This window comes from Panthera leo, chromosome E2 (assembly GCF_018350215.1).
Source record: "Panthera leo isolate Ple1 chromosome E2, P.leo_Ple1_pat1.1, whole genome shotgun sequence".
Classification (NCBI taxonomy): Eukaryota; Metazoa; Chordata; class Mammalia; order Carnivora; family Felidae; genus Panthera; species Panthera leo.
In genome coordinates this window covers 31,231,158-31,248,969 of record NC_056693.1, presented here as the reverse complement: position 1 = coordinate 31,248,969, position 17,812 = coordinate 31,231,158, and the positions used below count along the sequence as shown (strand labels likewise).

The 17,812-nt window shown below is 44.3% G+C and overlaps 1 protein-coding gene across 5 annotated transcripts in view; it reads right to left on the bottom strand.

The window, feature by feature from the left end:
• Positions 1-17,812, bottom strand: part of FTO (FTO alpha-ketoglutarate dependent dioxygenase) — a 389,506-nt gene that overhangs the window by 246,247 nt on the left and 125,447 nt on the right. For all 5 annotated transcript variants that reach the window (XM_042918172.1, XM_042918177.1, XM_042918175.1 and 2 more), the window contains exon 3: positions 13,169-13,793. In XM_042918172.1, coding sequence (XP_042774106.1) covers positions 13,169-13,793 — 625 coding nt within the window. The remainder of the gene's footprint in view (positions 1-13,168; positions 13,794-17,812) is intronic.

Here is a 17,812-nt window from a genome sequence, read left to right as displayed (position 1 = left end):
TGTCCGTTCTCCCTAAACTCATCTATAACACAAACCTAATAGAAATAGCAACAGGACTGATTTTTAGTTAAGTGGCACTGGTAACTAGACAAGCTGATTGGACAAATCACATGGAAATATAAACAAGCAAGCATAGCCAGGGAATTTTTTTAATGCATAAAGAGCTCCTGCACATCAATAAGATAAAGATCAATAATCAAACAGAAAAACAGACCAAAGTTATGAAGACAGAACACGTAAAAGGAAGTGTGTAAACATTTAAGAGATGTACAAACTTACTCATATAAGAGAAATGCAAATTAAAGCCACAACAGATATTTGGTAACTTAATCAGATCAGAAAAGATCAAACACTTTGATAAAATATGGTATCAGTAAGAGTATGGCAAAATGGCATATTCACACTCTCTGTAGAGAAAAATCTGGCAATCCTTATCAAAATTACAAATGCTTCAACACTTTGAACTTCTAGGAGTTCCGCAATGCCACTTTCAGAAATGTATCCTCAAATTCCTACCTGCAAAGGCTGCAAAATGACTTTACAGCAAGGATGCACACTGTACCACCATTTAGGAAAAGCCAAAGATCAGAAATAACCCAAATATCCATCAATAAATTTCTGGTTAAATGAATTATGAAATGTCCAGGCAATAAAATATTCTGTAGCCACTAAAAGTAAAATGACTATGCACTGACACAGAACTATGTGATATATTTTTAAGGGAAAGAAACTGACAGGCCACAGTTTGTGTAAAATACAAACACATACACACACGTGTGTATACATGTACAGGTAATATTTCTAGAAGGATACTCAAGATTTGTTTTTACATGTGGCTGGGAAAACTACATGGCTGGGGTCCAGGAGGGGAGAAACACATAAACGAAGTGAAAGGCAAGGAATATAATCTGCCTACATGAACAGTCCTGCAGGGATGGCCCGATATATAAAAGTTCATTTAAGAAATATTTATTGAGCACTTATTATACATGAGGCACTGACCTGGGCACTTGAGATCTACCAATGAATGAATCAAAGAGCTTTGCCCTAGTGGAGCTTTCTTTCTAGTGAAGTTGTAAATGTTCAAAGGACATTTTAAATTCCATTAGACACCAGTCTCTGGTCTTCAAGGGGAGGGTCCAATTTCCTGTTTCATCTGCATTTAGAGCCCTACTAAGTAGCACATAGAAGGCATTCAGTGAATGGCTGTACTTAAGTGCTTACTGAAAAAACAAAATGCAGGGGCGCCTGTGTGGCTCAGCAGGTTGAGCTTCTGCCTTCGGCTCAGGTCATGATCTCACAGTTCATGGGTTCAAGCCCCACATCAGGGTCTGTGCTCACCACTCAGAGCCTGGAGCCTGTTTCAGATCCTGTGTCTCCCTCTCTCTCTGCCCCTCCCCCACTCGCGCTCTGTCTCTGTCTCTCAAAAATAAATAAACATTAAAACAAGTTTTTTAAAAAAATGCTCTTTCAGTTCACACCATTCACAATCCTTACTGGACTAGAAGGCAGGGAAAAAATGTTAATTCCGGGGTGGGGGGAGTAGGAAACACTACGAATTAAACCAAATAACATAATAAAGTGTGGCGCTGCTAAGTTAGTACTGTTCTTAACAGTGAAGAAATTGAGAGAAGAGACGGGTTCGGTGAGGGTTAGAATGGGTAGAGCAGAATTCTTGGAGAAGATCAAATGTGAAAGACAAGTACAGAGTCTCAGCGGGTAGAGGAGGAAATGACGCAGGAAGACAAAAATATGCAAAGTGTCATGTGGTCACAACGGGCAAGAAAGCGGGTTTCACGCAGGCTGTATCAGGTGCGTGTCACATCCAGAGCCCAAAAGTACATGCATCCCAGAGGGCACGGACCCATCCACAGAAATTCCTCGTTCTGAACACCCCACTCTGCGGTGACTGTGCGCAAGGGTCAAAGGCAGTGAAAGAAGGGGAAAGGGGGAAGAAATCCCCTTTATACTTATTAATTCACATTACTCTGCAGAATGGTGGGGAAAGAAACCGGACCAGAAATCCAACTTCAAGGAAGGAATGCGGCTAAATGACCTCCAAGGGCCCGTCCAGCTCTAGATATTGTTCAATTCCTTAAGTTTGAATCTAAAATCTGATACTGCCATAAGAACAGAATCTTATCTTGTTTTCCTATTTGTTATTTCTGATAAATGTCTTCTCAAGCATTCTGTGGTTAGGAGCAACTCTAAGCTAGTTTTCTTTACGAATAAAGTCATAGAGTAAAAAGTCTAAAGCCATTTTTCTAGGGTAATCCCAAAACCATTTAAAAGAGAACCCTCTAGAACAGGAATGACAAATATCTTACATATCAGAGGACACAACTAATTCATCGGTTGTGGCTTTTGTGACCCCTGGTACAGAATTATTCTGAATTTCTCTCCAAGCTCAGCAGAAAGAGTGGTATAATCAATTACTGATGTCTGTCACTGGCACTAGAAGGGGTCGTTAGCAGCAGCAGAGACAGATTATTTGCTATACACGTCTGATGGCACTCTCTAGGCATGTCTTATTTATACATAATAGTTACACCTGAAAATTCTAGAGTTTGCTAGAAAACTAGAGCTCATGGACCAGAAAAGAGCCCACGAAAGGCGTACAACTTGACCTGCACGACATCCTCTTAACCAAACCAAGTTAGCGGGAGCCTGGGTGGCTCAGCTGGTTAAGCGTCTGACTTGGGCTCACAGTTCGTGGGTTCGAGCTCCACTTTGGGATCTGTGCTGACACCTCAGGGCCTGGAGCCTGCTTCAGATTCTGTCTCCTTCTCTCTCTGCCCCCTCCCCCGCTCATGCTCTGTTTCTCTCTCAAAAATAAATAATGAACATCAAAAAAATTGTAAACAAAACTAAGTCAGCTGCCAACTGATACAGGTGCTTTGCATAAAAATACGAATGTCCAGCTATTCTTGAATTACAAGATCTGGTATCAGGCAGTCACAGGCGAAGAAGTAACTGCCCCTTTGAGACAAGGCATGTCCTCTCTGCTAGTGGCAGTCCCCGTCAGCCATTTCACCTATTTGCAGTAGCTGCCTGGCCCCTACAGCCACTTACAAGTCTCTGAACTTTGTTCTAGTCCACAGGCAAACCAGGCCCATCACCTGCTTAAAGTAACTGGAACACAGTCACAGCCCATTCATTCACACAGCAGTCCGAGGCTGCTTTCACCTAAAACAGCAAGGCTGAGTAGCAAAGACACAGAGCATAAGGCCCACGAAGCCGAAAATATTCATCATCCGGCCAGCCCCGTATTCAGAAATGTTTGCCAACCCCTGCTCTGGAGTCTTGATATCTGTGATTTGATAGAGATGTCTACTGTGCACGTTAGTGAGGAAGCCAGGCTTTATAAAATAATGATGATGTCACGTGATGAATACCAGCATACGACATAATAAAGTAATTAATGCTAAATTATTTGATAACCAGACCCATTTAGCAAAAGAATACTGATATGAGAAATCGTATGTTTATATTTGTGATACCCTAGGGCTTTCAGTGGCTTCGTTCTAGAGAGCCCTAATGATAATAGATGTACCAAGGAGCACATGGAGAAAGAATAGAAATATTCTATGAAGGCTTTTCATATGTCTCTCTCTCTCTCTCTCTCTCTCTCTCTCTCTCTCGTGAAATCCACTATGACTGAACTTTAAAAAGAAATGATTTTTAAACTACAGTGACAGTGACGCTATAGTGGCTTCAAGCCAGTGAATATGGCTATTCTTCTAAGTGGTGGTCTTTGTAGGCTAATGGGCTAGTTGACAACTCTCCCCTCTCTCTGCCATCCCCCACTCATCCCAGTATGGCACCAATAAAGTCTTGAACGACAAACAGAGACAGTCACTGCAGTCGGTGTTTCCTGATGTCTCCCATAAATCCAGCACCTTTGAAATGTGCTCATTAAAATAAGGTTTTCTTGGAAGGTTTGTTTCCCCCTTGGGCTGGGTCCGGAGGAGGAAGGGAAGCTCTGTGTCTGATAAATTTTTTACTGTGTAAGTATAGCGTTGCTCACTTACTCCATAAAATCAACTCGTAATTATCTATAGCAACTGCAGCTGATTACTCTGCCTCATGTTATTCTGGAAACAAGCAGAGGCAATCGGCTCCTACTTGCCTTTAAACCCCAGGAACGCTGAGAGGATTGCAAGTGTCTCGTGTCTCATGCATTCCTGGCTCCCACCAGCCAAACCGTTCAAGAAGTCAAAGACGTGACAAAATACGAAAGAATGCTAAGTGTAAACGTCAAGTTTAAAATTCTAAAACATCCCCCCTCCCAAATTAGCCAATTTGATTCTTTTATGCTAACTAGGTTTTGAACAATTAATTCCCATTTGGTGAAAGAGAAATGCCATCAAATATATTTCCTATTCTCTATTCCTTTGGCCAAGTACTAAGATTTCTATGACTCTGGCCTTGGCAATTATATTCTGTTTCCTTAACCCCACCCCCAGAAGGGCTTAAGCAGCAGGTCCCTTCCTTCCTATCCACGTCCTAGATCTTGAGGCAGGAGAAACCCAGAAGTTGCAGCTAGTCAGCTGGTATACAAAAGCTCATGGTGCTTTCTCTGTCCCGTGCTGATCTGTGACACTGCAGTGTCTGGGATGGAGAATCTGTCTTGGAAAAGGGAGAGAGTCAGAGGGGGGAGGGGAAGATGTGGGGTTGGGAAGATACATTCTGGGAGGGATAAGGCATGATGGATGTACAAGATGGGTGCAATTCTGAGCTGCAATGTAGCAAATGAAGGACACGGAATTGCAAGCGAAGAGTTTGGAGAGGTGGGCAGAGGCCAGGACACGGATGGCTTTGCGAACCATGGTAAGCAATTTAAGACTGAGGGCAATGACGGACACTAACGACTTTTTCATAGCTCAGATGCGTTGTTCAGAGTGGTCCCCCTGAAAGGTAGATACTTCTATGTGCAGTCTTTGCATACTTTTTCTGGATTAGTTTCCACTGTGATGGCGAATGGCATAAGCCAGAGAACATTTGGGAAACACTCCTCAAGAGCATCTCCCTAGGAAAGGAGGGTTAGCCAAGGAGAAGCCACCCTGGAAGATTTCTACAACTTAGAGACACAGTCCTTGGTTGGTCGTGAGGAATGAGCAGTCAAACCTGGGGCTGACAGAGAGCAAACTCCTTCCCAGCCACTGAGGAATGAATGGTCTGAAGAAATGAATTCAGAGAAGTTTGAAGGGCGGGGGGCACCGGGGAGTACCAAATCAGTCCCAGCTCAGAGTCTATAAGAAGCTGGAGCCTGCTCTCAGATGCCTCAAAACAAGCAATTCAGGACAAACGTAGTCCCTTGACACAGATGAATTCTAAAATTAATTATAAATTATCTGGGGTTTCAGGAGAAATATTGCTAACTCTTTACCGAAAAATCTAAAGCCTTTCAACATGATGTCTGGCTCTGTCAGCTTTCAGATTGAGCGTCTGAAAAAAAAAAAATTTAACATATAAATATCCACATACACAGGAGAACCTCATTACATCATGTTTCATGGGCTTGGGGGGAAAAAGTAAAAGTGAGAAAAGGAGAGAAAAATGGATCTGAATGCTCTTGGCTAAAGCTTCAAAACCATTCCATTATCTGAAGTATAATACGAAATTGGGAAAGGAAGCAGAAATACTTCTCAAACAATACATTCTCCAAACCAGACCTAACACCAGAGGCTGTAACTCCCTGGACAGTCTCAGGAAAGGACAAAGAGTCATAGAGACTTATAGGAAAGCTTTACGTTGTAAACAACATAGAAGATCAGAACCAAAACTGGATTAATCAAAAGACGATAATTAGTTGTCCGTCTAGCTTCAGGCAAAGCTTTATCCAGAGTTCAAAGTACATGTCCAAGACTCAGTTTTTCTCCTTCTCAAAGTTCATGAAAAAGAAAGGGAGTGGCCACAACAGCAAGGGGCAGGCATGTGGGGACCATGAGACTGCTTGTCCCAAGAGAGGAAAGCAACAGCTTAAGAAGAGCCAAAAGATGAAGGGAAAGAAACTGGAAATTGACCACACTATTAACTATTGAAATAACTGCTTGAAGCCAGTGAGGTCGCTGGGCTTAGTATTAAGTAAGACAATTCCTTATCTTTTTAAATGAAGTCTGTTTAGGTCAAGTATCCGCTATTTGCAATCGAAAGAATCCTAATACTAAACAGAAATTGTAGTTATAGAAATCAGAGTTATTGGGCAGTGGCCAGAATGTAGATGAACAGCATAAACTACTCAAAACTAGAAATACTGACTTTAGGCAACAAATACTTACTCTTCTACCATTATCTGCACAAAGAAGGACAGAAACCATGTCTTTAAGGAGCTTACAATTCTAGTTCAAGTATGTGCAAAACTAATGTATGGCCCTGGAAGGCAAGACAGTGGTTACTGCTCAAGGGGGAAAATACACTGGAAGGAAGCATTTCTGAGGTGCTAATATAAATGATGCCATTCAGTAATACAGAATTAAATTGTCTTAGACAATAAAACTTGTTCCACTCTAACCTGTCCTCTTATTCCCTGCACATCACATGAATACATCATTAAAAACTCAGCCATTCTTGGGGAAGGTATTTGCAAATCACTTATCTGTTAAGAAGTTAACATCCACAACCTATAAAGAGCTCCTAAAGCTCAACAACTAAAACAACAACTCAATTCAAAATGGGCAAAAAAAACCTTGAAGAGACATGTCTCAAAAGAAGATACACGAATAGCCAAGTAGCACATGAAACAAAGCTCAACATCATTAATCATCAGGGATCGAGGAAGCTTCTGTAGAAAATTCACTATCTTGAGTGTGGTCATGGTTTCACAGGTGTGTTAAAACTCCTACGAAGGTAAACTTTAAATATGTGCAGTTTGTTGTATGTAAATTATGCCTCAGTAAAACTATTGAGGGAAGGGGGCAAAAATCAGCCATTTTTGTTGGCTGGTCTTCTCTTGACAATTAGGAGATGTCACTGCTGGTCCTCTTTTCTCACCGGCACTCAACACTGCCCCTTTTCTCCAGGGAAAAGATGGGTGCCATCATACAAACACCTCTCCTTACCTCTGCCTCTTCTAATCCGGCCCCTCTTCTCCAATCTGGATTACCTCTGCCTCTTCTAATCTGGCCCCCCTTCTCTAATCTGAATTAACTCTGCCTCTTCTAAACCGGCCCCCCTTCTCTATTCTGAATTACCTCTGCCTCTTCTAATCCGGCCCCCTTCTCCAATCTGGATTACCTCTGCCTCTTCTAAACCGGCGCCCCTTCTCCAATCTGGATTACCTCTGCCTCTTCTAATCCGGCCCCCCTTCTCCAATCTGGATTACCTCTGCCTCTTCTAATCCGGCCCCTCTTCTCCAATCTGGATTACCTCTGCCTCTTCTAATCCGGCCCCCCTTCTCTAATCTGGATTACCTCTGCCTCTTCTAAACCGGCCCCCCTTCTCCAATCTGGATTACCTCTGCCTCTTCTAAACCGACCCCCCTTCTCCAATCTGGATTACCTCTGCCTCTTCTAAACCGGCCCCCCTTCTCCAATCTGGATTACCTCTGCCTCTTCTAATCCGGTCCCCCTTCTCCAATCTGGATTACCTCTGCCTCTTCTAATCCGGCCCCCCTTCTCCAATCTGGATTACCTCTGCCTCTTCTAATCCGGCCCCTCTTCTCCAATCTGGATTACCTCTGCCTCTTCTAATCTGGCCCCACTTCTCTAATCTGGATTACTGCAATAGTCTCTTTCTGCTGCTTCCAGTGCCACCTCCCTCCTTCGACTCAAACCCACAATGGCTCCCATCTCCTGCCACACTGTGTACAAGCCCACTACCTCATATTACAGTATTACATCCGTATTAGCTGCTGCCCACTCTCGGCTCTTCGTCTTTCCTCTCTGTCTTCACGGCTGTTACTCTCCCTCTTCTCTCACTCCACTACTGCGTCTGCACTTGCTGCTTCTGAAATATCCCAACATTGGGTTCCATCTCTAGGCCTTCAATATTCCCTCTACCCAGGCTGTTCTCCCGCTCACTCCTTCCAGCCTTGGCTCAAATGTGACCTTCTGAAGGAAGCCTATTTAAAACGGTACACCTGTGCCTCACCCCTGTACAAACTTCTTGTTCGTTTTCTGTCTCTCTTTGCTAAAATATAAGCTCCATGAGGGCAGGGATTTTTGTTCATGCTTAGATGCTCGGCATCTAGAAAAGTGGTTGGCAAACAGTAGATGCTTACTGTTAAGTGCATAAATAATTCCATGGGGATTTTTTTTTTTTTAACGTTTTTTTGTTTTTTGTTTTTTTTTTTGAGAAAGAGAGAGACAGAGCATGAATGGGGGAGGGTCAGAGAGAGAGGGAGACACAGAATTGGAAGCAGGCTCCAGGCTCCGAGCCATCAGCCCAGAGCCCGACGCGGGGCTCGAACTCACAGACCGCGAGATCGTGACCCGAGCTGAAGTCAGACGCTTAACTGAGCCACCCAGGCGCCCCAAGGGGATTTTAAAAAATAGGACTTGGTAGACCAAAAAAGTTTTACTGAGCGGTAGAAGTGACTTCAAAACTAACTAACAACAGGGGTGCCTGGATGGCTCAGGCAGCTAAGTGGCTGACTCTTGATCTCAGCGCAGGTCTTGATCTCAGGGTCGAGCTCAAGCCCCACACTGGGCTCCGTGCTGGGCGCAAAACCTACTTAAAAACAACAACAACAACAACAACAACAACAACAACAACAACAACAAAACTAACAAACATGGCATGATACAATGAAACAAACAAAGTCAAATGAGCTTTGAGATCTCAGATAGGAATGGGGGAAGACTAAGACAAACATTAAATATCATAGCATTTGGGGGGCACATGGGTGGCTCAGTTGGTTGAGCATCTGACTCTTGATTTCAGCTCAGGTCATGATCCCGGGCTGGTGGCATGGAGCCCCAGGTCAGGCTTCTCGCTGAGGGTGGAGCCTGCTTAGGATTCTCTACCCCTCCCCTGCTTGCATGCTCACGATCTCTCTCTCAAGAAAGAAAAATCCTAACATTTAAAAAAAATTAGGAATGCTCCCAAGCTCCTAGCTTCAATTACAGTCTAGTCTTTCATGCTCCCAAAGACAAGCTAAGGAAGACAAAGCTACTCGTTTAAAAGTAAAGATTTAAGAATTACAGCAACATGGGGGGACTGGCTGGCTCATTTGGTGGAGCAGGTGACTCTTGGTCTTGGGGTTGTGAGTTCAAGCCCCATGTTGGGTGTACAGATTATTTAAAAATAACATCTTTTAAAAAAGAGAGAATCATGGCAACCAATTTCCATCCTTAAGTGAATTCAGTTTTTCCTAGTCAAAGACATGAGTGGGAATCCTAGAATTCTAAGATAAGTATTACAAAGTCCCTGCTTTCTAGTCTATCACATACTCAACAGGAATCATGGACTGGTCTCTCTTCCTTTTCTTCCTCACCTTTCCTTCCCAGGAATCTGGAAAATAGGAATCTGCAATACGTAGCATGAGTTAAAATTCTTGGGGTGCCTGGGTGGCTCAGTCGGTGAAGTTCAGGTCATGATCTTGCAGTCTGTGGGTTTGAGCCCCACATCGGACTCTGTGCTGACAGCTCAGAGCCTGAAGCCTGCTTGGGATTCTGTGTCTCCCTCTCTCACTTCCTCTCCCCCACTTGGCTCTGTTTCTCTCTTTTTCAAAAATTAAAAAAAAAAAACACTAAAAGAATTTTTTTTAATAAATAAAATAAAATTCTTAAGAATTTTTTTTTATAAAGACAACGCTGCAGAAAATGTTTCCTTCCAAATGACCAAAAACAGTAACAAATAATTATTTACCTGATCTTTTTGAAGGTATTCCCGTTGGAGAACAATTAAACAATAGATTGTTAATGCCTTCCCTGCTAAACTGTGTGTGTGTGTGTGTGTGTGTGTGTGTGTGTGTGTGTTTGTATCTAGGAGTAACAAGCAATTGCCAGCAAAGCTAGCATAGGAAAATCAAATACTCTGCCTATTTACACATGATTCCCTGAAGCCATTCCTGATTAAATATTGTACCATTTCAATCTTCTTACTGGGGATATCTATTAACTAGGACTGCTTGTGAAGCCAATGAATTTATCATATAATTACACGTACCCTATACAAATTACTTCTCGATGACCTCTACTCACAGAAATAAACCAAAGAGGCATGATTGGTTCATTATAAATCCACATGAAGATTTCTCTAGGAAAAGGCATTGAGAACAAAGTCCTGAAGGATCTTAAGCTGCACCTGAATTTAATTTTCAGCAGGAAGTAATCACTTCTGTTCTGAACTCCTAATGCATTTGCAGGAGCTCCTATGGCATGAAACACTCTCTTATCACTAAGTAGCTATGTGACCTTGGACCAGTCACTGCCATTCTCCCTGCCTCAGTGTCTTCATGTATAAAATGAGACACTTGAACTAGGTGACTTCAAAAGTCTCTTCCAGACCTGACGTTTCCTCATTTCGTAATTATAATCAAAGGGCACACTTTATTTCACCCATCTTTTCAACACAAGAAGAGCATTTGATTTACTTCTGCATCCTCTGCAGTGTCTAGAACAGTTAACTGAACCTCCTTGAGCAGCGGCTTGACAAACGTGTCCAAGGATCCAGAAAACAGTACAGTTGGCTGAAATTTCCTTTCTCTTCACTCCCTTAAAGCCTTTTCTAACCCTAGTCGTGATTTTAACCCAAGTGGCTCTCTTTAAGTCCACCCTTCCCATACTTCTGGCAGGATTACAAGGAGGCCAGAGAAGTAAACATATCCCTTGTCACCTGGCAAAAGTCGTCTGGAAGAAATGCATCCACCAAAAACAGGTTCAAGGCACATGCTTTGTAAGCCATCTGACCCAACACCACAGCTGGAGACCTAGACAGAGGTTCCATTTCATAGAGTAAGCTTATCTAATGCATTCCAATCACCTGAGAGCATGTGTAGGAAGCTATAGCGGATGTCGCGGTGGGGGGAGAGAAGTGAGGTGGCGGGAAGAAGAGGAGAGGAGACAGGATCTGCGAGGAGGAGCATGTAGAATATTCCCTTCACTTTTCCATTGGTGGACACTTTAGAAACCCAAATCCCAGAGGGAGCTGTACTGCAAGGGTAGAAAATATCTGCTCATAAGGCACTTGGCCTTCACTGTTAGGACTCTGAAGCCAGAATGTCTGGGTTCAAATCCCACCTTTGCTCATTAATAGCTGTACCACCGTGGAAAAGTTAATCATCCTCCCGTGCCTCAGTTTCCCCATCCGTAAAATGAGGAGAACAGCAGCACTTGGTTCACAGGGTTGTTACAGGAATAAAATGGGTCAATACATGTCAAATGCTTATACCGATGCCCAGCACACAGGAGGTGCTCAATAAATGAGAGCTCCTGGTGTTACTGCTGTTATAATCATGAGAGCTCTGGGATTCTCGGGGGGCTAAGAGAACAAAGGAATCCCTCTGCTCTTACGGATTTGAACTCTGCACTTCCCTCCTCCAGACGACAGTCAGTTGCAAGGCTAAACCTTCATATGTTTATGTAGACTTGTATACTTTATCAGTCTTAACTACTCCCGACCACAGAAACTGCTCATTAAAAATTTAAATTCCTTTCTGAACGACATTCTAGGCTTCAAAAAAGACTTGATCACCCACGCTCTGGGAGCACAAAAGGACTATTAAAACTGTGGGGCTGAGAGGAGGTGGGAACACAAAGACACCTTTGTAGCAGCCTGAGCTATCACATACCTCTGCCTCAATTTTAGAGAGTTGCCTCCTTAAGAAGGGAACTAACAAACTCCATTGTTCCTTCACATCAGAGTTCTTGGATGTGATCATTCTTAAATCCTTGGCAACGCCTTATTAAAGATCAGAGGATCTCCATTCCTTCCGTTAGGACAGCATCAAATCCCCTTCAAGCAATTTTCTTAGGTCAGCATCATTATTTACGATGCCAGAGAAACTGCTAAAATTTCCAAATGCTCAACTAGTTCCTTGTTCCGGGCTGAAGACGTAAGGTAAAAGTTGGAAAATGTCTTAGCCACCCCGAGGCAGTGTTTGAGGATGGGAAGTGGGAAGAAATGTGAAGAGAACCACGAGAACGTCCTTTTAAGATCCCTTTTCCAAAAATGGCCATGTTAGTAAACGAAAAGCATACGGCGATAACGACATCCAATTAAAAAAATAGTTTTCAGAAAGCACTGACCCTTAAAAGTTCCAGGTCTTTCCCTGATGGGACATCTAGAACTCTGCTTTTGCAAGCATCTTCCAGTAAACAGGTCGAAGAGATAGACAACAGGGTTAATACTGCATCTTGTACCCCTCTGTCAAATGACCAGGCAAAGAACGAATTCAGCGTGGTCACGCCATCCTGGATCTGCCCAATTGTCTTAGGAGCCTGTGCTGAAAACCAGCGGAGACCCTGCACCCAGAGCAACTGAACAACACAGGAAGGAAAGTGCCGGTAGGCTGAGAAAAGGTAGCCTAGGGTCTCTGTTCCAAGGGGACCAGGTTTCGGAAACTGCAAGAACAAGTTCACCCACAGCACCCCTTTTAGGACTCGAACTGCAGCAGCGCTTACAGGGGACTGGAGAGTCTCCTAAAAATAGAGGACTGTCTGCTTACAGAACCTACTCCAACCGCTTCCGGCAAGGAAGGACAGTAGTCAAATCCGTATGAAGCCGAGAACAAGTCCATGTTTGACAAATCACTCCCATCAAGACAGTGATGTCAACCACAATAAAGGAGTTTGGCAAGACGGGCAACGTGCACCTGTGGGAACCGGGAAAGATTTGACAGATTTTTGTTTTCCCAGCCCTTTATCAGCAAGTTAATTATAGCAACTGTACCGTCTACTCTGAGCTTTAGAGAAAGGAGGTTGGCTGTATGAAACCAAGATCTGTTCTCCTGGGCATGAGAAAGACGGAATGACAGTAGTGCTTACACGCGAAAATACTCCATCTGCGTCCGTGTAACAGAGAGTTGGGCAGCGCCCCGAGACGAGAAAGAGGTATGTTCTGCGGAGACATGGGTGCGGCAAACCTCGAGAGGGCAGGCAACACCGTGTACACACAGATGCACGCACACGCTCACGCGCACACACGCTCACGCGCACACCTCCAGAGCTTACACAACTCTGGTCGTGTTACACTCAGAGCTGCGACTTCACAGGGCAGACTGTACCTTCACAGCTATAACTATACACCGCCACTGCTGAGCGCTCCACGAGGTTTTCATCGTGATGCCAGCTCACGGCCATTTTCCCCATGCCAAAGTAAGGCTCCTCTTTCAGGTAGGGCATTTTCTGGGGATCCATGAAATTCAACAGAGTTACGTTGTATGCCGCTCTGTTCTTAATGTCCGCCTCATCCTGCCCATCGAAGGACCCCATACCGACCCGGGGGAAGTCTGGCCCTATACACACTGGCACGGCATCGATATTCGACTTCTCTTTGCAGGCGAGTTCTTCCAGAGCCTGGATGGTCTCTATCTGCAGGTAGTCATTGAGCCTGAGGAAGGTCTGACAAGCAGCCGCTATTTCAGCCTCCTCGTATCTCGTACTAGCACCCTTCACTGGCCAGGGTACCGTAAAGAGCCTGGTGTTCAGGTACTTGTAGGTGCAGCCTGGGTTTCCGATGAGGATGCGAGACACCGGAGTGAGCAAATCTTTGCCCTGGATCCTAACCAGGTCCCGAAAGAAGCAGCCATGCTTGTGCAGTGTGAGGAAGGCTTCTTGAACTTCTTTATGGAGCTCCTCGGGGACGCTGCCGGCTTCGCGGAGAATTAGTTTAGGATATTTCAGCTGCCACTAAAACAAAACCAAAGCAAAAATACGTGTTCATGGATAGCTATGATTCTATCATTTCCAGAAGTCTGTTTCTCTGTCGGCAGCATCAGGAGGAAAAACAACACAAGGTAGCGGGTGGCCTTTCTAAACAGGACTCACGTCTCTCCAGCCTCAAGCGGAAGACTAAATAAAACAGTTACCATCGGCTGTCCAGTCTAGATTTTAGCTTCCACAAGACCAAGCTCAAAACAATTGTTAAGATAAATAAAGTACTATAATAATAATTTGTGCTTTGATCCCCCAGGGTCCCTCTACGGTCACTTCTCCCTGCCCTCAACCTGTCTTCTGACCTTTGGCCCTCCAGACAACATGATTTTATTAATTAACCGCTTTAACACCTATTTATTAAGTGCCAGCTAAATGCTGAGTACGATTCTAAATCATGTATACACAGTAACTCATTCGCTGCTCACAACATTATGTGGCAGCACCGTTATTATCTCCAGTTTTTAGATGAGAATCCAGAAGCACAGAGACATTTTAAACACTTGCCCAAAGTCACGTAGCTGATACGTGTTGGAGCTGGGATTTGAAGGCCGAGGCTCCAGAGTCTGGTTCCAGGGCAGACGAGACTGCCTTGCTTCCCACTAAGTGCCAGACTGGTTTCTGCTTTAGTACTTTCATTGAAAGAGAAATCACTTCTCGTTGGGAATTAGATAACAAGTTCCATGAACACTAGAACCATGAGACTTTTGTTTACAAGTATATTACTAGTGCCCAGAATGGATTCAGTAAATGTTGAATGAATGAGTGAATAAATGAGGTATTCTACTGCGATTCAGAAAGCTGTAATAATTCCACTGGGGTCACTGGGAGAGAATACTGTAGGATAATCCTTCCTCTAATATGGAAATGCATGGATTTATTGATGCAGTAGAGGACTTCATTACCCTGTCAGCCACCACTTCTGGCTTCTAGGATTTATGAACGGGTGACAAACCAGAGATCCCGGATTCTACACAATGCAATGAACTTTTTTTTCACCAAAGCACAGGATTTTACATTTACCCCTGTAAAGTTTAATCTGGTCGGTACCTTCCCACTACTGTACAGCTAACCAGTTTTGAAACACATTTCTTCTAGATCTTCATTTAATAATGACCATTTATGTGATAAACAGGGTGAGACCACTTATTCCTCCATACATTTTTTCATTCATTATGTGTCTACAGAGCACATGAGACAGAGATAAGGTTCCTGCCCTCACAGAGTTTTCTAGCAGAACAGGTAATAAATAAGGAAAAGCAATCTCAAAATGCATGAAGTACTAGGACAGAAACAAACCACTGGGATATCATTAGATGAGGAAAGACTCTCTAAAGAGCTGGCATTTAAGCTGTGATCTTCAGGAAAAGGCCGCGTCAGCCATGTGACAAGCTGGGGAGAGAGCTTCCCGGGGAAGAGACCAAAAACTACACTGGCGCTGAGGACACCAGCCCAATCTTGAGACAAAATGGCGGCAAGTTTTACTTGAGCCAAAGAGCCAAAGCAGAGTGACGTGGTGAGGTTGAAGGGAAGGCAGAGAGGCTGGACCACAGGAAGCCTAGGAGGTCAAGGTAGGGAACCGTGATTTACTCAAAGTGCACTGGAGGGCTCAAGGGGAGAAGAGTAATTTGATCGACCTTTTATAAAAATCACTCTTAGTTAAAATATCGGGCATGGATTGGAAAGAGGTAAATGTGAAAGCGGAAATTCTATTAGGTGCTATCACAGCCATCCCAGGGGAAAGAGATGATGGTCTGAATTAGAGACAGAGACAAATGGACAGGTAAAATACATACTTCATAGGCAGAGCAAAAGGAAGTGCTTATGGATTAGATGTGAGGGGCAAAGAAAGGAAAGCAATTACAGGCGACTAGTAGATTCCTGGATTTAATGACTAAATAAACAACTTACCATTTTTTGTTTTAAATAAGAAAGACTGGGACAAAACAGGAATAGTAGGTGGAAGAATCGGAAGGAATGAGGAGCTCTATTTTGGAGCCGTAGCCATTAAGATACCTTCAAAATCTTTGGGAATACAAGCTGGTGCAGCCACTCCAGAAAACAGTATGGAGTTTCCTCAAAAAACTAAAAAGAGAACTACCCTATGACCCAGCAATTGCACTACTAGGCATTTATCCATGGGATACAGGTGTGCTGTTTCGAAGGGACACATGCACCCCCACGTATATAGCAGCACTATCAACAACAGCCAAAGTATGGAAAGAGCCCAAATGTCCATCGATGGACGAATGGATAAAGATGTGGTACATATATGCAATGGAGTATTACTCGGCAATCAAAAAGAATGAAATCTTGCCATTTGCAACTACGTGGATGGAACTGGAGGGTATTATGCTGAGTGAAATTAGCCAGTCAGAGAAAGACAAATATCATACGACTTCACTCATAGGAGGACTTTAAGAGACAAAACAGATGAACATAAGGGAAGGAAAACAAAAATAATACAAAAACAGGGAGGGGGACAAAACAGAAGAGACTCATAAATATGGAGAACAAACTGAGGGTTACTGGAGGGGTTGTGGGAGGGGGGGATGGGCTCAATGGGGAAGGGGCACGAAGGAATCTACTCCTGAAGTCATTCTTGCACTATATGCTAACTAACTTGGATGTAAATTTAAAAAAATAAAAAATAGAATTAAAAATTAGTTTTTTAAAAAAAGATACCTATGAAATCTTGAGGTAAAAATAGCAAGGGGACAACTGCACAGACACACCCAGAGCTCAGAGGGGCAAGTGGAGCTAGGGAAATCCAGGTGGCATTTGTCGGCACACCTTCGTTGCTGTTGTTTTTTAATGGTTTTAATTTTTGATTTTTTTTATGTGAGAGAGAGAGTGTGTGCGCGAGTGGGGAAAGGGGGGCAGCAAGAGAAAGAGAGAATCTCAAGCAGGCTCCACACTCAGTGCAGAGCCCGACAGGGGGCTCGATCCCATGACCCCTGGGATCATGACCTGAGCCAAAATCAAGAGCGGGAGGCGCTCCCGGCACATCTTTGGCTTTGAAACACCTGGAAATGAATGAGCTCTCTCAAGGAAACAGCACAAATGCAGAAGGGGGCCCGCAGCCATTGCCTGAGCCACAGAGCAAAGGAGCAAAAGAGACTTTTGGGGGAGAACATCAGGAGAGGGTATTACTGCAGAAGTCAGAAGAGAGGAGCATTTCAAGAAGGATGGCATAGGCAGCCGCCCCCGGGGGGCCAAGCAAGATGAGGCCAGAAAGTACCCCCTAGATGCGGCAGCACGGCCATCATCGATGCCCGTGACGTGAGCAATCTCAACAGGGCGCTGGCGATAAGAGTCCGAAGAGAGTTGGCTGGTGGTGGCATGAAAGCAGGTGGCACGTATGAAGGTCTGTCTCAAGGGTCGTGCTACGGAGGGGAACAGAAAAACACAGCGGCTGATGAAGGGCGATACCGCTCGAGGCACCAACCTTCCGGACTGGAAGACGGGAGGGTACAACCAGGGCTCGTGAGGATACTCCCGGGAACAAAATGAGAGGAGAAGGATGCTGCTGCACAACACAGGGTGACGAACTACAGGAGCAAAGGCCTTGGGTGTCGAGGGCAGGAGCCTCCCAGGTGAGGGGTGTGAACGTACCCTGTGGGGCAACCCACTGGAGTTGGTGGGGGGAAGATGGTGGCACTGTTTTATTTTTAACCTGAAAAAAGCAAAAACTGAGCTGCACCAAAATATGTGTCCACGTACGTGTGATAGATGGACACACATACACACGTTTAATATGAGTACTGTGATGAAAAAGGCACCATAGGGCGCCTGGGTGGTGCAGTCGGTTAAGCGTCCGACTTCAGCTCACGTCATGATCTCGCCGTCCGCGAGTTCGAGCCCCGCATCGGGCTCTGGGCTGATGGCTCAGAGCCTGGAGCCTGCTTCCGATTCTGTGTCTCCCTCTCTCTCTGCCCCTCCCCCATTCATGCTCTGTCTCTCTCTGTCTCAAAAATAAATAAACGTTAAAAAAA